Source organism: Anabrus simplex, chromosome 10 (genome assembly GCF_040414725.1).
Source record: "Anabrus simplex isolate iqAnaSimp1 chromosome 10, ASM4041472v1, whole genome shotgun sequence".
In the NCBI taxonomy this organism is placed as follows: Eukaryota; Metazoa; Arthropoda; class Insecta; order Orthoptera; family Tettigoniidae; genus Anabrus; species Anabrus simplex.
In genome coordinates, this window is record NC_090274.1 from 33,434,125 (window position 1) to 33,458,456 (window position 24,332).

At 42.9% G+C, this 24,332-nt stretch overlaps 1 protein-coding gene across 2 annotated transcripts in view; it reads right to left on the reverse strand.

Annotated features, from left to right (window-relative positions):
- LOC136882161 (uncharacterized) overlaps positions 1 to 24,332 on the reverse strand; it is a 106,892-nt gene that overhangs the window by 57,425 nt on the left and 25,135 nt on the right. For both annotated transcript variants that reach the window (XM_067154713.2, XM_067154714.2), the window contains exon 2: positions 2,894 to 4,833. In XM_067154713.2, the coding sequence (XP_067010814.2) occupies positions 2,894 to 4,806 (1,913 nt within the window). In that variant the 5' untranslated portion in view covers positions 4,807 to 4,833. The remainder of the gene's footprint in view (positions 1 to 2,893; positions 4,834 to 24,332) is intronic.

Sequence of the window (24,332 nt, forward strand, 5' to 3'; positions counted from 1 at the left end):
TCACCGAACGGAACATTCACGACACCGAATAGACATTATCATATGCAGCACTGACAACCCCGGTGTAGTTGCGCAACATGAACGTGCGTACCCTAAAATGAATGTGTTCTGTGCCACTGCACGTCGCAAGATATATGGACCTTTTTTTTCGGAAGCCACTATGACTGGAACGATCTGGACATACTGACGCAATGACCTTTTCCAGAACAAGGGAAGGCATTCCAGACTTCACTTTCCAGCAAGATGGTGCACCATCGAATTACCACCGAGCTGTTCGGGACTATCCGAACGTCACTCAACCTCAACAATGGTTTGGTCGAACAACTGAGGACGATAATGCACTCTGCGTTGGCCAGCGCAGTCACCGGATATCAATCCATGTGACCGATTTGTGTGGGGTTTCGTAAAGGACCGTGTTGTTGTACCACCACTTGCGAAAATAGTGGCTGGCCTAAGTGCGCGCATTACAGCAGCATTCGTATTTGATCCCTAATGCAGTGTGCTAGGAACTGGAATATCGGTTTGATGTTTGTCGCGTTGCACGTGGGTCTCACCGAGATCGTTTGGAGCGGGATAGATAAAAACTTGTTCAGTTGTTCTATGTATCCTATGTGAAAATCCTGTTTGCATTCATACTGAAATCGGGAACATAATTTAGAATCGCCCAGGACTGTTAGTGGAAACCACTTATCCGAAATATTTCTCTACTTTTTGCCGACTCCAAAGAGAACATTCGTTACAACGTTGGCCAAGGAGGTTTGGGAAAATGCGAAATTGCCCGGACAAAGTATTAATCATATTCGCCCTGCCATCTACGACAATGTTGTTAATGACCAGGGATTTACGTTCCTATCCACTCTAGTCGAACAACGACGTTAACGATTTGCTGCCACAAAAACAGTATACTGTTATCAAATAGGGAATGCCGCAGAGCGAGGTTCTGACCCCACTCACAAACTTTGATCAATCCTCTATTTTATTTTACATTTTGCCTTAAAATGTTTAACCACGCAAAACCAAACAACTAAAACATTAAAAAAAAAAAAAATGATGCACATGTTATGTCAAATAATACACAGCTTCTACTATGAGCCAGACTGCAGAATTTCCCATACGAAGTGAAAGGCATCACATAATTGCCCACGTATCAGATTACATATCACATGAGAATACCTACCGAAATTATAAAGCACTGTGTTAGAGAATACACTAAAGTACACATATTAAATCAATATAATTTCAGCCCTTCAAGTGTTGCACAAACCGGGAATGTAGCCTGGTAACTAAGACTGTAAATATAAGGGTAAAGTAATGTCAAAAACAATTATTATTATTAACTGGGCAGTAATTCACTAAAAACAATAAATTAACAACACACAATTTCAGCACGAACAAAAATTCAAAACAAAGAGTGAATAAGCATGTATGTTGAGAACGATACCATGGGGAATACCACTAGCTTGAAATCGACCGTAGGAAGTTCGAGCATAAGTCAATCGATGTTGGTGTCTGATGAATAGGGCCCGGATTTTTAGGTTTTAAACTATTTTATTCCTTGCAAGCTAACTGCAGTATTTTAATTTACTTATCCATTTCATTATCATTGGAGTAAATTACTCGAATCTTATAAAACCTAAAAATAACTAAATAAGACGTTCAAACCTAAAAAAACTAAGTGGGCTATTCCAGACAGTATTACGTTATTTTGAAATAGAAGTACCAAATATTAATGAAACTGAATGATTTTTAAAAAAATAAACATTATGCACGACTTTTTGAAATGACTTCATGGTTTGGAACTGGAAGTGGTTTGTAAGTATAACTCGTGAGAGTGAAACAACGTGATACGATACTATTCCACTAGGGTACAGCACAAAACAAGAGACAACCCCCTGGCGTTCACTGACCTGTATCTAGCAGGTACAAGCCCGCCTAACTTGCCAGCTTCACTGCATCTCTCATTGTGTACAGTCGACTACCGCCAGCTACGGCTGTTTAGCTCTATACACACTATTATGCCACAAACTAAAATTAATTTTCCCTATAAATCAAGTTATTATTGAAGGTAGTTTAAGAAGCTTGCGCATCTCAGAAGTAGCGATGCCTAAAGGCAAGTCATCATTTGCTTTACGTCGCACCGACGCAGATTTGTCTTATGGCGACGATGGGATAGGAAAGGCCTAGGAATGGGAAGGAAGCGGCCGTGGCCTTAATTAAGGTACAGCCCGCACTTAAGCGACTGCAAAAAAAGTTTGAATGAATAGTATAACTTTAGTAATGATTGAAATGATCATTAAAAACTAGTTCAGGAGGATAAAAACTATTTTGAGCTATTAAAAAACTAAAACGTGGTTTTTAAGAACCTAAAAATCCGGGCCCTACTGATCAAGTAACTCCTTTTATATTCGCAAAATTGGCTTCTGGGGGCCTAATTTAATATTTTATGGGCATAAAAGTGGAGGTGCTACTCGCTAATGTACAATATATGGTCAGCCACCCATTAAATATTCCTCAACTTCAATAACACGTCCCTGTTATCTATGAAGTTGTGTGTCAAGTCTGTGATGATTGTGAAGTCTACCAGCACAATCTAACAAGCTATTCAAGTAGTACCTGAAGCTAGGTACAGACCGGTACAAAAAACTCTAAGTGTTACACCTCCATGCTCTCTATTTGATAACAGTATAAAGCAATACCACGATGGCCGTTATATCTGAACAGCTCCGAGAAAGTACCTTCAATCAGTGAAATCAGTGGAGCTTCACCATTCTGGCGTATGCAACGACATTACTTCCATCTACAACCACGAGATAGAACACCTGCCTGTAATTGCAATCTGTCAGGTCCAACTCAAACACTTTGTATTCTTAATGAGAGGTAATGATTTACCTACCTGGATATGGGACTTCGAGTTCTGGGTTCGACCAAGCACCACGGTGGTACCTCTTCTGCACTTACGTTGCGGTGCCCTTTGAACTCTCTCAGTTGATCTTCCTCCCACTTGACCAAGGACTCGCTGTCGTACCTTCTCTGGCCAGGTAAACTCACAGTTCCCGCTTTCGGCAAAGCCCCTAAGTTCCTTAACAGCTCCTCAGTGTCTTCATCGGGAACTACGGGTAATCTCAGTTCACTACGGAGATCCACCTCACCCTCCTGACTTGTACTACCATTCATCAAAGGCGATGAAGAAGGTATACGATTTGGTAATTGTACACTAGATGGCACTACTGAACCACCCTCTTCCCCATCTTCAGCAAATGCACCGTCAACTGGAGACAACAGGTCATCAGCAACCGGCAGAGCTTCGTCAATAAGCGACACCGGTGACAACGCAGACTCACTTCTACCCCGAAATATATATGAAGTATTGCTTTCAACGTGGCCCAATGACGAAACGGTTTGATTTCCTCCAAGAATATCCTCCCGTTGCGTTGCACTTTTTTCAAATGTCCTTGGTTCGATTGATTCGTCTTCACGATTCAAATCTGACGACACAATTCCAATGTCACTCAAAGATCCCGGCTGGTTGTTTTCTTCCGAAACTTCAGGCAAGAATGCCTCTTCATAAAATGTACCTGACAATGTTGTTTCATCACCTAACGTTCCAGGTACCGCTGACGTGTCGTCATCAAAAAGAGTTGGTACCACTGGTAACACAACACCATCCTCTGACACTGTTGATGGCACAGCGAATTCAGTTTCATCCTGCGATGGCTGTGACAACGGTAATGCTTTTATTTCATTGTCAATATCTACCAATATCCTATCATCCTCAGAATCCAGTGATGGAAGGATCAGCATTTCATCTAAATCTGTCGGTACGTGCGGCACTGATTCCTGTTTATCATCCAAATCTGTAGCTACGTACGGAACTGATTCCTGTTTATCATCCATATCAGTCGGTACGCGCGGCACTGATTCTTTATCATCCAAATCAGTCGGCACGTGCGGTATTGATTCCTGTTTATCATCATCCGGCATTTCCGAAACCTCCATTTTATCAATTGTTCGGGCAGATTGAACAATATTATCAGGCCGTGTAGATGGCCCAGCTTGATCTCTGGGAGTCAAATTGAGAGTAGTCGGCCTGTCTTTTCTTTCAAAAAGATCGGAAAAATCCATCATACGCTCGTCAATATTGTCAGCCCTTCGTAAGTTTGGCTCCTTGAGTCTTTCAAGCACTTTGTCGAAATCTGTGAGGTAATCATCAACGAGAATTCCGGATTTTGGAGTATCAAACTGGAACAAGACATCGGGGTCGTAAGGAACACTTGTATCTGCTACTTCGAAAAGCTTGGAAGATCTGTCCATGATGTTAATTTCATCAGCCTCTTTCTTATTATTCCGTGTAGGGAACTTAGTTTCAATACATTTAAGGAGATGTTTAATCTCTTCCTCGAAACGCCTTTCCACAATCGGGGGTTTTTCAACTTCCGGTGCACGCTCTTGAGGAATTAACTGTTCATCTTCGTCATCGCCATCGTCTGTTGCCTGCCATGTTGACGGCACGATTCGCGTACCTCCTGTATCAAGCTCGGCTACCTTCTTCTCGAAAAGAACTTTGAACTGTTTAGGAGTGCCACACGGATCGCGACTGGCGAGCGATTTCCTCTTAGTGCCTTGACCGTCAACATCATGAGACTGTGGTGCTTTGTCTTCAGGAGCAGATTTCTCTGGTGTTGGTTGCTTTGGCAGCTGTCTCTGCTCCTCTTCTTTCACAACGTCCGACGTTGATTCACCCATCTCGACGTCTTCTTCGGTTGTTACATTAGCTTCATCGTCCATAGGCGTAGCCCCAGCCTCCATTTTCACTCTTCCTCTGGTCTAACGTTCCTGAAAAGAAAATAACACATGTCAACTGCACGAATATCATCTGCCTTAAAAATTAAAATGAATTAACCCGATATTTTTCGTAATTTAAACAGTTTTCTATTTTTCTTAAAGCATCTAGTAATAGAGGAAAATGACACATTTTGAATAACTATCATCTACAGTTACCAATCGTCCACAGCAACAAGAAATTAATGATGACGACGATGCTTCTTGTTTAAAGGGGATTAACATCTAGGTCATCGGTCCCTAATGGTACGAAATGTAATGACAATTTAAAATTCCAAAATTCAACCACAAACCCAGAATTCAAAACGATGATGAAGAATGTTTATATGAATATGAATGTTAAATAACGGCGATCCGACTCACAATATTGAAAGCTAAACATAATTCCAAAATCGATCCACTGACTAGAATTCAAAAAGACGACGATGGACAATGATTATGAACTTAAAACAAGCAGTGGATTCGACCCGCAATGTCCCACCTTCCCAGAAACTATATTAAAACAATGGTATATACTGACTAAGGGGCTGCTTCCAAAGCACAATCCTGAATCGATGATACTTGTTGTCTAAAGGGGTCCAAAATCCAGGTCAACGGCCCCTCATAATGGTACTTATCGCTAGTAAAGTAGAACCACCGTAATTCTCATGTAGCGGTACTAATCACAATTACTGTGTAGAGATGGGAAGAATGCAAGAATGAGGAACGTGGCCTGCAAGCACGAACTTCCTGCTCTCCCCAGACAGATCGGCTCTTATCTGCTACACGAATATATTGACTCACACTTTGCAGTTTGAAGGATTACAACTGACAAGAGCGAAGAGCTGCCAATAGAAGATAATACAAAGTCGCCTGGGTAGTAGCGGAGTTGCGATGGTAACCATTGCGTCACTGGCTCTGCTGGTGAAAACCCCTTCGCCCCGCGCCTCTCCGGGAATGTGCATTCTTTTGATCACCTAACAATACCGTAGACTTAGTGTTTCTCACATAATGTCGCCACTCATAGGCAACATCCTGACCCGTGGTGTTCCTCGAAACGCAGACCCATGATGTCTGTACCGGGCGGTACACCTCCGCTCCGCTAATTCAAACTGCGCCAGTTGAAACTCGTCTACTGGAGGAAGCCTGAACTCTAACAACCATGTTAATTCTAAAGTTTATCAGAAGATGTCATTACTATAAATTTTGAAGTGTTCTGAACTGTGTCTTTTTCGATTTATATTTGTTTTCTCGGTAGCAAGAAGTGTGAACATTCTCTTCTAGATGGCACCACTTAAGAACTACAATTGTGCACGCTAGTGCAAAGTGAAGGAACTTTTCTTTGAAGAAATTTTGTAGTCATAAGTTTGCTCTTTGTTAAATTTCTTTCTGTCATTGTTTGAGTTGGCAATGTTAATCCGTTCGTTCCGCCAGTTTTGAAATTAGCCAATCCCGAATTTCTTAAATTAATTTTCGACCAATCGGGGCTTTCTTCCCCAACCTACTCGGTAACTGTGTTCGGTAACCAATAAAAGCTCGTGGGCGGGTGTTATCATTCATGAAAGGTCTCGAATGTTCCACGAGGGTATATAAACTGCTGATTTTTGGGTCTCCGGGCCACTTCAGTAACATCGATCATTGTGTAAATTATGTAGCAGGGGGCGGGAAGCGCCTCTTTCGTCGGGCAGCAGTTCATCAATAAGGTAATGGCCTTTTAATAACTTCTTTTCTTGCTAGCTCAGCAGTTTAACTCTCGGGGCAGGTTCGATACCTTTTACCATGTAACTTTCCTCTAAAATGTAATAGACTCTGGGTATAGATTCTGTCTATTTAAACTACAAATTGGGATAGAGAGTGCCTAACCCTCTCGAGCTCCCATTCATTTTGTTTTGAGGTGACTACATTTTCATAACAGTTTCCCTTCTACTCGTAATGTCATAAAGTTTTCTATCGTGTCACCTCCGTAGAATGGGATTAGCCCTTGCATAAGCGGCCTAGGGCCAAATTAGGTTTTAATAAAGTGTATTAGGAGTGCAAGTACGCCTCCTTTGAAGTTGGTATTTTGGAGGCCATGTAATTGTCCTGTTTCTTTATTGTGTAGGCCTCAGTAGGTTGGGTATTTTTACCCCTGTTTTCATGTGCTTGGAGGTCAGCTTGAAGGTGGAGTTTGGTGTGGCCTTTGATAGGCTTGAACTTTGAGAGCGGGTTGCTCTTTCTTAAAGCGGTTTATGTGTGCCTCGAGCAGGCTTTACTGAGTAATAGGGAGCAAGTGCTCCTGGGCATGATTGGGGTTTTCTGCCCCTTTGTCAAACCTGGTATGTGGCTAATGTTGGGCTAATTGCTCAAGAATTGTGTGTCTGGCTCTCGGAGCCCAAATCCTGTAACAACTGTAATTGTACATTCTCGATTTGTTGCTAGGCTACTAAGTACCTGTTATATTTGTTATTTCTTGATCTTGAAAAGAAAATATAACCTTGTTAAATTTTAAATTAACTTTCATTTCGCATATTGAGACCTATTCATCCCAGCACCTTCTTTCACCTCTGCTGATCCACCAAACCACGGTAACAATGTCTACAACCCCAGCGACGTTGGCCTCTTTTTATCTCCTGGGGGTGTTCCAACAGAACCTGGACAGAGGGGAGCCTCCGTCATAGTGGCAGATACTACACACGGGTACTGTAAACCTATTGTTATCCACCTACAGCCCCATGGTATTCCTCACATAGTGGTACTAATCGCAAGAAAAGTCGACTCGTGTTATTCCTCGCGTGGTGGTACTAATCACTTATAAGCTCATAGTTCTAAATTCAGCATCCCTTAGTCGCCCCTTACGACAGGCAGGGGCACCATTAGTGTATTCTTCGCCTGCGTCCCCCACCCACAGGTGGATGTGTGTTTGGTCCGCGAAAGCTATTTTATTTCGCTCAAGTCCGTCGGCAGGCCGGTTAGGACCCCTTCCTATCCACCACCTGGGCCGCGCCACGTGGCAGTATCATCCCTCCGCCTGCTATGACAGCGTAGGTAGGTTTCTGGCAACAAGCAATTAGATGTGAATAAAAAACATCATGCATAGATCAGCTGTGTCAACTGGCGGTCCGCGGGCTGCAAGCGATCCATCGTATAGTCAAACTGAAAGTTACAAATAACAAGGTTAAAACAGTCTTGCATATTACCAGTTTACTAGGCCTATGCCACGGTACCTCAAACATGTTTACAGTATGCACTGTAAGCCAATGTCCAAGATACACAGTGACTTTAAACCTATATAAATTTCAATATTAGTCTGATGGGATGCATTTGTCAGTTCAACATCACTTGTTTTTCTCAGCATTTTTTTTTTCACTATTAGATTTACGTCGCACCGACACAGATAGGTCTTATGACGACGATGGGAGAGGAAAGGGCTAGAATTGGGAAGGAAGCTTTCCTTCTTCTTCTTCTTCTTCTTCTACTTCTTATACCATATCCTCATTGGATGTCGCCTGTCATCAGGGCGATCTGATTGTTGTTCCCAGCAACTCGAAAAAGAGTGGGGGTACTGAGTCATTCTCATAGATTCCGTAGCCAAGATGTTCTCCTTCTTCCCCTACTTCTCCTTCAATAAATTTTACCTCGTAAGATAAGCTGAAGGAGTATATGTTTATCATTTCGATTGGTATGGCCAAAGTACTCAAGTTTCTTCTTTTTGATGTTGTGCAGGACCTCTAGTTTTTTGTTCACGCGTTAGAGTACTTCAGTGTTACGTATTTTTCAAACGATCGAAGATTTTTGGTGGTGTTCTCTGTCAGGGTCCAAGTCTCGGCAGAAAATACATAGCACCGAAGTAAACAGATACGGAGATTGATCTTTAAGTCCCTGTTATAGAGAAGTTTGCTCATTCTCTTGAATGCAGTTCTTGCCTTTTCAATACGGGACCTCGGTAAAAACACCATTTGTAAAAATCATTAGTGTATAGATAGCAAGTGTAGGATTGAGGCTAACATGGCAAAAGTGCCCATTTCTGCTAATGACCGCCTCTGTGAATCAGTGGTAGAGTGTCGGCCTCCGGATCCCAAGATAGCAGGTTCAAACCCGGCAGAGGACGTCGGATTTTTGAGGGGCGGAAAAAAGTCCATTCGACACTCCATGTCGTACCATGTCGGCATGTGAAAGATCTCTGGTGACACGTTTGGTGTTTACCCGACAAAATTCATTAAATATCAGCCATAGACACCCAAGAGAGTTTCGGTTTACTCGGTCTGCCATCTAGTGGACCTAGAGTAAAACAGAACGTCAAAATTGACGAGCAGACAGCCAGATGGCGTCAAATCGAAATGTCTGCACACGGTAGCTGGGGTCATACGATTATTATTATTATTAATACGGGACCTAATTTCAACAGCACTGTTCCAGCTGCGGTCAAGTACACTGCCGAAATACTTAAAGCGTTGGACTCGCTCCAGTGATGTGCCAGCTATTGACAAGTTAACATGTTGAATGACACGTTAGCTTATGACCATTACTTTGGTCTTTTTCGTGTTTAAACGCAAACCTGCTGCAGCACTGTATTCGATCACACAGTTTAGAAATGTCTGCATTTGCCTGGTGTGAAAATGGGAAACCATGGAAAACCATCCTCAGGGGTGCCGACAGTCGGATTCGAATCTATTATCTCCCGAATGCAACCTGATAGCTACGTGGCCCAAACCTCGCAGCCACTTGCTCGGTGAAACATCACTTGTAAAAATCAGTAGTGTATAGATAGCAAGTGTAAGATTGAGGTTAACATGGAAAAAGTACCCATTTCTGCTACTGACCGCATTTGAATTCTGACACTGTTGCAGGACGGATGGCAGTAAGTGGAGTGGAGTGGAGTGGAGTGGAGTGGAGTGGAGTGGCGAATACTGGAATCAAGACATGGACTATCACTAGACTTACGCCACTATCGGAGGAGAGATAGCTCAAAGACTCTTGAGTTCTCCGGAAATTTCCGAATTGACACATGCGTTCCTCATCATATATACTTCCTCACCTCATATTCCTGACTTAATTATACAAATAACAGAGTGCTGGCATTTCACTCCCTTTAAGAAGACACTGCAGGGCTGCTGTTATAGGAGTAATACAGTTTTATTTTTATAGGTAGATCTGCTGAAATGAACGGCTATCTTTCAGGTTTAGTGTTCTTTTTGGTTGGTTGGAATCGAACCCCTGGTCATGGGTCGGGCACCACCACTGATCTATGGAGAAAGCTAATAAACCAGTGAACGATGGGTACGACTGTTGGTAATGCCGTAAATTTCAAAATGTTACTTTAATGATAATAATAATAACAATAATAATAATAATAATAATAATAATAATAATAATAATAATAATGATGATGATGATGATGATGCATGGCATCTGTAAAGGCTTGGTGGTGACCTAATGACGATCAAATGAATGACGAAGACGACATAAACACTCAGTCCCCAAGCCAGGGGAATTAAGAGTACGAGGGAGTTGATTCTGAGAATTGAACCGGATCCATCGGACCCAAGGCAAGCCGGATTTTAATTTGCTAAACCTTCGGCTACCGTCTCCACTGATCAGAGGTTGAGCATTGGCAGCAGCAGAAGCCACGGCAGTAGCTTGTGAAGCAGATTTGACAACACAACAGGCTTCTCCGTTGGCTATTGGCTGCAGCTCAAAACGGTGAAGGCTTGGCGTTCACTAAACCTACCATCGAAAAGGGGTAACCCAAGCCTACTGGTAGCCCATGTCTTGATCCCAGCATAAGCCACTGATCAATCAATCAATCAATCAATCAATCAATCAATCAATCAATCAATCAATCAATCAATCAATCAATCAATCAATCAATCAATCAATCAATCAATCAATCAATCTCCTGTGTGGGTGCAGTAGAATAACACCCACGATATATCCTACCTGTCAATCAATCATTCACCACTGATCTGCATTTAAGGTAGTCGTCCAGGTGGCATATCCCGTAGTCTTTTCTTAAATAATTGCAAAGAATTTGGAAATTTATTGAACATCTCCCTTAGTAAATTATTCCAATCCCTAACTCCTCCTCCTATAAACGAATATTTGCCCCAAGTTCCTCTTGAATTCCAACTTTATCTTCATACTCTTTCCTACTTTTAAAAACACCACTCAAGCTTTTCCGTCTACTTGCATAATTCCACGCGAACTCTCCACTGACAGTTCGAAACATACCACATAGTCGAGCATCTCGTCCCCTTACTTCCAAGTCTTCCCAGCCCAAAGTTCGTTACATTTTCGTAATACTACTCCTTTGTCGGAAAACACCCAGAACTAATCGTTCTGCTTTCCTTTGAATCATTTCCAATTCTCGTATCAAGTAGTCCTGGTGAGAATCCCACACACTGAAACCATACTTTAGTTGGGGTCTTGACCTCTCCTTTACATCCTTACTACACCCCGAAAATACTCTCATAACCATGTAAAGAGATTTGTAACCTTTCTTGACAACCTCCTTAATATGATTTCCGCAATATACCTTGCCCTGTACTATTCGTTAGTCTCTAGTCAAACAATCAGTAGTAACAACGTCAATATTAGGGGAATTACCTCCAGAAGACCAGAGATGAATGCTAGTCGAGATGTGATGCTCGCCATGCCAGTTACTTCTCTTCTTCCAGACGTAAAGTTTGTGGGAGAGCTTTAATATACGTTAAGTTGCCTTGTGGGTGGGGGCAGTATAATAACGCCTGCGATATCTCCTGCCTGTTATAAGAGGCGACTAAACGGGGCTCTAGGGACTCGACATGGGAGCGTGGGTTGGCGAACACGGGGTCTTTAGCTTTTGCCAGGCTCCTCACTTTCATCGTTCTACCCGACCTGAATTGACCAACTCTTGTTCATTTCAGACCCCGATGGTATTAGGTCACGAAGCCTAGGGAGTTTTTCATTTTCATGCCCGTAGTGGATTTTGTCTTTCTTTGGCTGATACCTTAATTTTTCTAATTTTCGGATCCCCTCCACTCCCCCCTCTGATTAATGTTATCGGAGGATGATTGCCCAGTTGTACGTGCACTTAAAACAATATTCACCACCACCGATATGACAACAATGATGCGGCACCACATTCTCTATGCGGTCCGTCCTTAATGTTACAAGTGGTGGCTGCAATAATATCCTAATTTGAAGGGGGTATGCAAAGTAGCTCCTTTGGGAAGAGCTTTCGCATTACTGGCCATCCGCATGGTCGTTTGCAAGACTACATTTTACTTATTCTCTCTCGACCGCGCGTCAAAATTTCTTTTTTATTTTATTATCTTCTCCATTTTCTACCTTGAAAGCCTTGCAGGCGGCCATGGACCGGGGGTGACAGTGGCTCTTGAGCGGCAGTGGTCTAGCGCCGGGGATGTCTTGGTACGACCGCGACAGGGTAACCAGTGCCGAAAGGAGATATGGGATTGCCTGGTGGGTTTAGGGAGGTTTCTCATAACTTCTCCTTTACGGAGGGGTGGAAGTAGCTGGCAGAAGACTAGCCTTTGCACCTCAAGTTATTCTGTACTCTTGTACTAGGCTATGTTCCTGCGTTAGTACTCGCTTGTCGGTCATTTGTCCAAACAGGTAGGTCACCACGGGCTGTGAGGCGGGGCGGAGCCTCACGGCACCCCCCCCCCCCCCCGCAAAAGGACACATACTCTCTCTTCGGATCGTTGATGAAGCACGAGGATGAACGTCATGAAGTGGCTTCAGAAACTGGAAGCGGATTTCTGTCTTGCCAACATCGATGTCTTGATGTAGAGGAACAAGAGCTTGGATAAGAATAGTGAGTATGTTGAATAGCAATATGTAGTACTATGTATTATTTGATGTGCCTGTAAAATAAAGTTTCCCCGTGCAAAATCTTGTTTCCTTATTTTTTTACTTATAACACATGGTTCCCGTCATCCTTGAAGGGTCTGCCTTACAAAGGCTGCACCACTCCTAGTAATAAGGCATAGAAAATACACCCTAGGGTGTACAAAATTCCCCGTACTTGCGGCAAGGTATACATTGACCAAACATTCTGGTTCCATTGGTACTCGTATCAAGGAACACCAACGTAATATCCGTCTCAACCTGCCAGACAAATCAGCAATAGCTGAGCACGCCCTATCTATCTCGCGTTCCAAGATGTGCGACTTCTACTAACATGTTTTCATTCCTTCCTTGAAGGAGGAGATGAGCCTCTTAGGCGGTCACGCCGTCTCTCAGACCAGGAGATGCTTGGAGAAAGTGAGGGGATAGGCGTTCGTTGCCTATACTAGGAACTGTCTCGGCATTCACCTTAGTGCAGAAGAATGGAAAACCACGGAAAATAATTTTCAAGACAGCCGAAGGTGGGGACCAGTCCCTATCCGTCTCCCGAATACACTCCTCTGCTCGGTTGGGCGGTCAGAGTGCAGAGCTGTCGGACCACGGACCAGCGGTGCCCACGTGTGGGCCCAGATTCACCCTGCATCCGCCGATCCGATGTTCGAGCTCTTACACTAAACACTACAGGTCTGGGATTATACGGGAAGCTGTGGAAATACGTATTTCAACAGGGACACTCTCTGTCACTTACGTATATAGCCCTACGTGGTTGCCAGCCATTAAGGATTTATATAGGTGTCCTTTCACTATTATTATTTCTTTCCCATTTTTTTCCAAATTCGTATTCTCCTTATCACGAGATGGTTCACACTGCGCACAGGGAGCCACCTAGTGGCGAACGAGAGTACCACTTACTATAGACAACGGTAACGCATTCTTAAGTTCAAGTGATTCAAACCTTCATTCATTTTTAGAGAAGTCTTGCTCGTGAACAGACGAGATTATCTTTTCAAGACGCAGAGCAAAGTTCTCTGTGAAAAAGAAGCCCGAAAGCTTATTATCGTATCTACATACTGAACCCATGACCTTTGTGCCCTAAGAATATTATGCATTAAATTATCAATGGGATGAGAAGTTCGATTCTTGATAGCATGGAATTGACACGTGACGAGGGGGTGATTACCTTCGGTCCCACGCTCTGGGATACGTGACGGCAGTCGCACGTGTCAACGGCGGAAGAATCTTAAGTCATTTTTGTGAACTATTTCAAAGCGCGTGTATATGGCGTGCCAAAGCCAAGTCAAAACTATAGTGCCTATCCCACAAATCGAACACGTTTACATTTTAAATGTCCATGAACACTACTGCTGGAAATGTAGCGAATATGTAGCCACCTTCAAAACTCTTGTAATTACAGTTTAGTTAAGTCAGAAAATTTATAGAAATTTTCTTGGCGGCAAAGGGAGATACCCGAAGAGAGGGGGTAACTGCTATAAATATGAAGGGACGCCATGACGAAGTCTCCTTCTCCTGCATTTTGTGTTACGAAGACGAAAGAGGGTTGAGCTGCTCTGCGAAACCAAACAACAAAAGTAGACTAAGTTCAACCGCAGATTTTAGCCATTATGGCTGGGGTCTTGACTCCCTGTGGAGTGGAAGTAATTGTACCAGATAGGACGGTCAGAGTACTGAATAAATTCTCATGTGATAAATAAAGTAATTCGTGTGCGGAAGTAATTACAGTCCATCGTGTGCGCTCAACAAAAAGAAAAGTGAAGGGCATTTCTTTTTTTTATGCTTTATTCCAGGAAACCTGAAGAAATATAATGATTTGTAAAGCCAGAAATGTAAAAATGGCTAAATAAAAATGCCAGAGTCGCAGGTGAGCCCTATGACGAGTACTGGCGTAACTACATAAGGTATGTGACTTTCCATCTTACTACCTACTATATCTTGTTTCATGATCTCTAAATGTGTATTTGAATGGGGATATACGACGCAGTGGTCACCCCTATGTGTTTTTTTGTAAATGTTAGAATACGACTAAAAAAAAGGAGTCATTTGTTTTATTTCCACTTGGATAAATTTTTGAAGTCTTGCGAGTGCCGTATAATGTTGTAAAAAGTTATTGAATAGGGTTTCGAAGTGATATCACGTCCAATGTAGATAGTCATTTTCGTGTGTTTACTGCCTATAATTTGTGATGTCAAATTAAGATGTTCATTCGACGTAAATTTTTTGTCTGAAATTTTGACGTAAATAATATAAGAAATCCATAGTTACCCATTTTCAATCGAGTGGGAGCGCGCTGTCGGGTGAGAGTATAGTGTGATAAATTTGGTCACGGAGTGAAACGTTTTTCTAAGCCCATTTTAAACTGCGTCTGACTGGCAATAAAAAGATCTAGTAGAATTTTCCAGTCATTTTTCGTGGAAATGAAGTTATTAAAAATACGATATCATTTTATGCGAAGTTGTTCATTATTAATGCATTGTGCGTATTAGACGTCATGAATTCTAGTAAGGATTTTATTCCAGTTCTTTGTCGGTGATAGTTGCGAGTTGGGAAACAGAGGTTAGTTGTCGTGTGAGTCGAGATGAGATTTGTGAATCAGGTTAGAGACCTGTCAAATGAAGCCGGGACATGGAAGCCCGAGGAATATTTTATAATGTTGAGAATGGAAAGCAATATATAGGAATCCATGGCGGTATTAATTTGCGACGCGTATAATTATTGTGGGCATCTTGAAGTATAATCTATGTGCATTTGTTGGTAAGAACATCGTATTTGTTTAATTATGTCGGCAGAGTTTAAAGATTTAAAGAGAGAGGCCAGTTAGGTAGAAACAGATGTATCGTATCACTGACAAGCAAGCTTGGGGGCGAGAGGCCGGCAGCTGATACGGGTTCACCGCAAGATAACGGGACACGCGTGGAATTGAGATTGTATTTCTCGGCCGGGGAGAACGTTAAAAGTTGGATTTAGTTGAAATTTTCATCCGGTAATAACCTGAGTGTTATTAGATACTGTAAAATTTGTTTAATTGGGGACGCAATGTGCATTTGATACGACGGACTTGGAGTATAATGAACAAGACAAGCCAAATTCAGGGTTGTCCAAAATATAGAGCGATGGTAGTGATGATGGTTTGTCTGTGAGGGGTGCGCAAACTTTATAAAATGTTATAACGAGATATGACATCGTAATTATATGGCGAGTTGCTTTTGGTTTGTACGTAGATTATTAGGATATTCAAGTGTTAATAATGGCTAGGGTTAGATTAGATTTAAAGTGTGAGGTCATGAAACGAGATATATAAACTGGACATGAATGATGTAGTTCTTTTCCAGACAATAGGAAGCAACAAATAAACATCGATAGGATTTTAAAATTGTGAGAACACAATTGCGTAGGAATTTGTGAAGAAACCAGAGTCCGCGGAGATAAAATTTGTTGCCCTTTAAGATTTCATTAAATCATTTAAACTTATTTAATTATTAAATTCAGCGAAACCGCATTTTGAAATAACTTTAAATCAAGCGAATAACTTGGAGACGCATTCTGGAAATCTTAGTTTGTTTTCTGGGAAATATGTAAATGGTAACGTAACGATTAAGGGGACATATCCGAAGGAAATGGATTTTACTGCCACAAAGTTCGTGAGCATTGCTATTGTTGTATTATTTAACTTTGATTGATTGAGCGGTGAATGTGCTGGGGATAGTAAAGTGGAAACTTTGGTCATCAACCGATGTAACTTAATTGTGTTTAGCCTTCAGCTTAGAAACTTGGACGGTCTTAGGGTCATCAACCTCAGTGACTTATTAGGGCCATATGCCACTGTAGCATCATTTTCCTTGCGGTCATCATCCACAATGACTTTAAAGTAACTTAGAAGTTTAGATGTCGGTCCATGACATAGACGCAGGTCACATGGATTCAATTAAGGGTCCATGCCGTAGAACCACTGTGTGGCACACACCGATTGGACTGCCTTAATTATACCCAGAGTCCAGAGTTCGTGTTACACGAGGGCTGGACCATAACGAATCACAATGATGGTACATGTGGTCTCACATGGAAGCCGAATTTAAGGATTTCCAGACTTTCCTTTCTTTAATAAAAAAATGAGACAATGGTTTCTAGTAAGAATGCCCATCAGGCAGACACGTCAAAGGCTCACCAGTGTTCTAACCTTCTATGTAATAAAATGATTGTGGTGTCCAGAGGACACGATTGATTTCAGTGATACCGTTGACATATCACAATGCTTCAGAATTTCCTGAATAAATAGGCATCTTTTAAACATGCCTTTCATTCAAGTAGATAGATTAGAATTACTGAACCCTACCTTTACCTCAGCAAGTGACGAAGAACCCGATACGACCCAAGAGACAGATTTCATGAACTTTGCTGATAGGTAAGAAAGGTGGGTATCCCTAAATATGGACCAAAATGGTTCAATACAAACTATTATTATCTATGTAATATCATCATTCACTGTGCAAAATTTGAATCACCAGTATACTTTATTTCAAGGAAAGTGTGTGTTTGGTGGTTACTTACACTAATGCGTGTATTTCATGTACATCACCCTTTAATTGGTCAGTTTCATTTATAAATGGTCTGAAGGAATTCGGTTTATCAAGTTTCTATTGACTCAAGGCAAAGTATAACTGGGCAACCATCCTAAGCAAAATATGAAAAGTTCCAACAATGCTTAGAATGAATGTACTGGCCAAAGAAATACAAGCACCATAAAGGGCTTGAAAATGAAAGACTCCCCAGGCCTCAGAAACCTAATACCGTCGGGACGAAATAAAACAATTGACCAAGGGAGTTCTGATATGATATACGAAAGCGAGTAGCCTGACACAAATAACTGGAAGCAATGTCAGGCTCAAAAATGCTACAAAAATGAAAGCCTCTGGGACTCCTTTTAGTCGCCTTTTACGGCAGGCTGGAGATACCGTGAGTGTATTCTACCAGCCTCACACACAGGAAGAAAGTAGCATTATTATACCTGTTCTATTACTAAATTCATTAGTCAGCCCGTACCGTAGTTAGATCTTATTTTACGGCTGAATATTCTTCCTAACGTCAACGCTATGTGGTGGGACGTCATCCCTATTACGTGTTCCTGTGGTGGATGGCAGTGTGATGTGTTTTGTAGAAGTGTATGAAGTGTGTGTTGTATGTTGGGTATTCAGCCCGAAGGCTGGTTTGATCCTCTACAGCTCTACCAACAGCTGCCATAGATAATAATAATAATAATAATAATAATAATAATAATAATAATAATAATAATGAAATGAAATGGCGTATGGCTTTTAGTGCCGGGATGTGTCCGAAGACTTCGGCTCGCCAGGTCTTTTGATTTGACTCCCGTAGGCGACCTGCGCGTCGTGATGATGAAATGATGATGAAGACGACACATAACCCAAGTCCCCGTGCCAGGAGAATTAACCAATTATGGTTAAAATTCCCGACCCTGTCGGGAATCGAACCCGGGACCCCTGTGACCAAAGGCCAGCACGCTGACCATTTAGCCATGGAGCCGGACGATAATAATAATAATAATAATAATAATAATAATAATAATAATAATACCAGGGGTTCCCGGCCATTTAAACTGCACGCCTTGTCTATGGTCATCTATGCCAACGGACTTGAACTTGTAAACTCCCAAAGAATTTCGTCTTCTACAGTTAGATGGCTCTAACATCGATTTGCTAGCTCACACTTACGCACTAAAAACGAACCTAGAACTTCGGAAATTTCATTTTTGTTATTAGTAAACCTTTTTCTGAAGACTGTTTTCTTTTTAATGTACCTAAGTTGTCAACACTTCAGGTGGTTCCTCCTCCTAACTATCAGATGCTTGTAAATATGTTCTCTAGCCAATCAAAACCGGGGTCGTGTACAGGAATCCAACCTATCAGCAAAGTGTGGTTCAATTTAATCGGGAAGCTTCCACTTTCGGAACTACATAAGCAAGGCACTTTAGGGCCGTCATGTCTAAATTGCTCCAGTGCCTGGGAGTCTGACTTGACGGAGGCCTAGGAGGCAGGGACGCGGCCTGCTTGAAGAATATCCAGCGATACAAGGTAATGGCAGAATTTTCCTAAACATGTGATAGCACCTGCGGGTAGTATGATAGGAAATTTTTAGCCGTTTTTTAAAATGTAATTTTGTTAACTGGTGGTTTAAATGTAGGATTTTCGGTGAAGTCTGACGACTCTTGTTTCCATTCCCTGCCGGGAAATATGTAATGTAAAGGAAAGGAGAGTGGTGACCCTCTGCCGTCTCCCATTCAACCTTGCAATTGGGTGACTAAAGTTTTCTAACCCTAAATTTTATAAATCTCGTCATGGCTTTAAAGGTTCCTCCTTTAGTCACCCTCTTGTAGTATGAGATTAACCTCTGTATCTTTGGGCCGTAAGCCCACTAATGTTTTTAGTAATTTCTTTCTTTCTTTCTCTCTCTCTTTTTTTTATGCTAGTGGCTTTACGTCGCACCGACAGGTCTTACGGCGACGATGGGATAGGAAATGCCTGGGAGTTGGAAGGAAGCGGCCGTGGCCTTTATTAAGGTACAGTCCCAGCATTTGCCTGGTGTGAAAGTGGGAAACCACGAAAAAACATCTTCAGGGCTGCCGACAGTGGGATTCGAACTCGCTATCTCCCGGATGCAAGCTCACTGCCGCCATCTAGTGGCTGGTGAGCACATAAAGCCATAGAGCCAACCTAAGGACAATTAGAGCAAAACTGCAGATACCTATTGACTTGCCCTCGTACTTTACAGAACGCCAGTCTTTAGGAAATCACGGCCTTTTTTTTTTCCGCACGGGGCTGTAACAATACCAAAGTTTGCCAGGAAAGGATATTATTCTGTGCGTGTTTTCTTTTTAATTTAGAGACATTAAGTGGTTATCATCACTAGAAGAGACTAAATATGATAGCTTGGAACTTTCGAATGTATATTTTACCATCATTTTTATTTTAGTTAATGACTTGTAGCGTTTACTTTACAAATAAAATAATTGGTTCTTAAACTTCTCATCGCTAAATTTTGATCTCTTCGGGGGGGGGGGGGGAATACTTTTGCATTTCGTCGTTGCTTCTCGAAATACAGAGGGAGAAATAATAACCCGCAGCAGATGAATCACTTCGAATTAGTAATGGGAAGAAGCAGTTCACCTGTGGGAACTAGTTCATTCACTCTCGCTCCCAAGAAAGAACTACTTCACGAACTACTTCGCGAACTACTTCAAAATGTTTAACTTTCCCGCTAGAGCACTCTGCAACCGCTGAAGTAGTTCGTCCGCGAACAAGTTCCTTCTCATTCCCCTCATACAAGGCTTCATCGCTTCGCGAGCTGTCCAGAACGAGGAAGTACACGAAGTGGACAACAGGTAGCACGCAGGTGCACTTCTCTATAACATTCGTAGATGCTACAGAAATGAACGTTCCTATTACCGGTAATGTCAGTTCACACTCTCTTCCCCCGCCCCCAAACCCTCAGGAATGTATAGAAAAAATCTATTTCTTTTCAAAGATAATAAAAATGTCTGTGAAATTTTGTCGACTTGAAAATGAGATGTTTTAAACGCTGATCTGTTATCGCAAGAGCACCCTTTTCTTGGTGGTGATTTCATCCCCTGACAAACAAATTTAGAACATCTGAGCGTTGGTGAACTTTTTCTCGCCGGTGGCGCTAAACGTCAGACTCCAACACTCTCGCTCCCAAGAAAGAACTACTTTACGAACTACTTCACGAACTACTTTAAAATGTGTAATTTTCCCGCCAGAGCACTCTGCAACCGCTGAAGTAGTTCGTCCGCCAACAAGTTCCTTCCCATTCCCTTCACACTCGTGAAGTTCTACAGTTCGCGAAGTAGTTCTCGAGAGACGAGTAAACACTTCTTAGTTCGTGGGAGTGAAGTAGTTCCCGAGAACTAGTTCGTTCGCGAACTACCCATCACTATTTCGAATGAAAATTCGTTGATATCTCGTATACAGACTGCATGACAAAAAGTTCAGCACCCAGAAGGAGTGGTCCAATATTATCCCATTTCGGTATACAAGCATACCATTGGTGTATGAGTAAATGATTAGATTTACAAGGATCTGTAATGTGTAGAAAACCCACCAGAGTGCATTTGTGATGGCACCGTCCTGTTGTTGATAACTTGTTACCAGTCAACTGCTTTGAGTCAGACAGTTAAGCAAGACATTCAGAGAGAACTCCATGGCTAAATGGTTAGCGTGCTGGCCTTTGGTCACAGGGGTCCCCGGTTCGATTCCCGGCAGGGTGGGGAATGTTAATCATAATTGGTTAATCCCCCCCCCAGTCCGACTCGTTGGCTGAATGGTCAGCGTACTGGCCTTTCATTCGGAGGGTCCCGGGTTTGATTCCCGGCCGGGTCGAGGATTTTAATCGCTTCTGACTGATTCTTCTGGCGCGGAGACTGGGTGTTTGTGTCCGTCCCAACACTCTCCTCTTCATATTCAGACAACATACCACACTACCAACCACCACAGAAACACACAATAGTGATTACATCCCTCCACATAGGTTTGGCGTCAGGAAGGGCATCCGGTCGTAAAACAGGGCCAAATCGCATGTGCGACGCAGTTCGCACTCGCGACCCCACAGGTGTGGGAAGAAGCGGAACGGAAAAGAAAGCAGAGAGGACTACGTTTCCGCGATGGACAGCCTATCCAGTAGCGGCGATTTGGGGAAGGGGGCTACTGTCCCCTCGCTCCCCCACCCCCTCCTCACTTTGTGCAGAAAACATTACATTTTTACTCCATTTTAGCCGGCTGAAACTAGGAATTATTATAGCAAGCAATTTGTACAAGCCCTGTTGTCTTATCAGCTAATTATTTTCTTTATATCTTTTAAAAAATTATTCGCAGAAATACGCAAAAATGTCGTTCGTCGCGGCTAACCGATTTGTATAGCGCCACAGCAAGTAGTGGACACGTTGCATGTGCTGTGAGGAAGGGTAGCCGAGGTTATGGACACTGAGGTATGATTCACCCACTTGCCGCGCCTATTCGTCAGTCTGGTTTAGTTTCGTTTCTTACTGTGTAGTCAAATACTAAATGATTTTAATTGTATAATCACGCCGTACTTCCATTTACTTGTAACGCATGTGTAATACTGTTCTTTTGGTGGAAGTTTTATTGTATAATACTGAATCAGAATATTAAAAACTATTGTTTTATTACCCCCACTTAAGTCTGTTAACTGTCAACATTTACCCCTGTCGAAATTCGCTTAGAGAGCTTCAAGAAACTTACCAGTTTGTAGCTAATTTTTTTCTGTTTTGGTGTATACACTCCACTCCACTCCACCCCACCCCACCCACTTCTAATTCCCAATCGCCGCTACTGACAATCCACCAATTGGCAGCATTTGACAGAGGCCTCATGGTGGGACAGCAAGAGGCTGGTTGGGCGTATCGTGCAATTGCCAGGCACGTGGGCCATTCAGATGTCACAGTGGCCCGATGTTGGAGTCAATGGGTACATGAGGGCACTCAATCACGTCGTGCAGGTTCTGGTCGAGCAAGAAACGCCACTCCGAGGGAGGTTCGTCGTATGGTGCGCCAAGCATTGCGGGATCCCACAACTTCGGCACCCGCCATTCGCGACTCGACAACATCCTGAGAGTTCCCGCAGTGTCTCGACGACTCGCATCACCCAAATTGGGGTCCTACCGCCCCATGCGTCGGTTGCCACTGACATCAGAACACCAACGCTTGCTTTTGGGATGGTGTCTTGCCCGGAAGGCATGGACAGAGGACGACTGGCGTCGCATCATGTTCAGTGATGAGTCCCGCTTCTCCATAACCTCCGATGACCATCGTGTGCGGATTTGGCGGCGTCGAGGGTAGATCCTTTCCATACTTTGGAAAGACACACAGGCGTAATCCCTAGCATCATTGTGTGGGGGGCCATAGGATATCCGTCAAGGTCACTTCAATAGTGCTTCGGCAGACTTTGGCGGCACAGCGATACGTCACAGACAGTCTGCGTCCACACGTCCTACCCCTTATGGTACAACATCCTGGACAGTGTACCAAAAAGATAATGCACGTCCACACACAGCAGTGTGTCTATCAACTGCCTAGAGCATGCTGAGCTCCCCCGGTGGCCAGCAAGATTAGCGGGCCTCTCCATCACTGAACACGCGTGGGATGACATTGGAAGGGGACTCCGTCCCAGTACCAACCTGCGGGATCTGGAGGGACAGCTACAACTGTGGGGGACCTTGCCTCAGGAGAGGATCCAAAGGCTGTTTGTCACCATTCCGAACCGCATAAGGGCATGCATTGCAACCAGGGGAGGTGCGACACTCTACTGAACTGGCGCCAACATTCCACTTTTAACTGCCAACGGCCTTTCTCTTTCATCCCATATTGTAATCAGTTCAATAAAGTCACACAGCCTTTCAGCATATGTAGTTTCATTCACTTTCAACCACTCATTCTAGGTGATTCACTTTTTGTCAGGCAGTGTGTATACATATAAATTACTAGCTAATGTACCCGTATAATGCTACGGAATTCTACACTGTATACAGAATTCTAAGTTAAGTAGTGTACACGCTGTGAGTAAGATTGTATCAAACTGCATAGCTCTTAACGTTACCCCAAAAATGCGACGTAGAAGTCTTTATTAATGTGAATACTGGGATACGGAATTTTCATTGTAATGGCAGGTCCACTTGCCTACTGACAGTCACAATCAAGTTGGGCAGTTTTCATTATAATGGCAGACGCTCGCTCACCACCTGCCTTTTTACATCCTCAGAAAGACTGTCTTTGTGGTTTTCCCAGCTGAAATCAACATAGGTCATTACAATGACATCAGTAAGAATGTCGCGATTAAAAGTAATGCTATCAAACGAAATACTCGATCAAATGAAAAACCGCACATTTAATCACTTTTAACGAACAGTACCAGGCTGCCGATCTAACAGTCTAAAGTTCCAGAGCGAGAATCACCGGGTCGCAGACAGCCGGCGACGATGGGATAGGAAATGCCTGGGAGTTGGAAGGAAGCGGCCGTGGCCTTTATTAAGGTACAGCCCCAGCATTTGCCTGGTGTGAAAATGGAAAACAACGGAAAAACATCTTCAGGACTGTCGACAGTGGGATTCGAACTCGCTATCTCCCGGATGCAAGCTCACTGCCGCCATCTAGCGGCTGGTGAGCACACAAAGCCATAGAGCCAACCTAAGGACAATTAGAGCAAAAGGTGAAAATCTGAGGAGACAAGATGAGGTGAATAAGGTAGGTGCGGAATGACTTCCCAACCCAACTGCTGTTTAGTGGGTGTTTCTTTAATTTTTTTCAGGTTAACATAGTGTGGTTGGGCGTTATTATGGAGCAGCATCACTTCACCCAGTCTTGCTGGTCCCAGCTGAAATCAACATAGGTCATTACAATGACACCAGTAGGAATGTCGCGATTAAAAGCAATGCTATCAAACGAAATACTCGATCAAATGAAAAATAGCACATTTAATCACTTTTAACGAACAGTACCAGGCTGCCGATCTAACAGTCCAAAGTTCCAGAGCGAGAATCACCGGGTCGCAGACAGCCGTGAACACTCCTCTGCCATTATTCCAGTAAGTGCGCACACTGCTCATTCCAATCAGAGCCACAGAGATCGAATA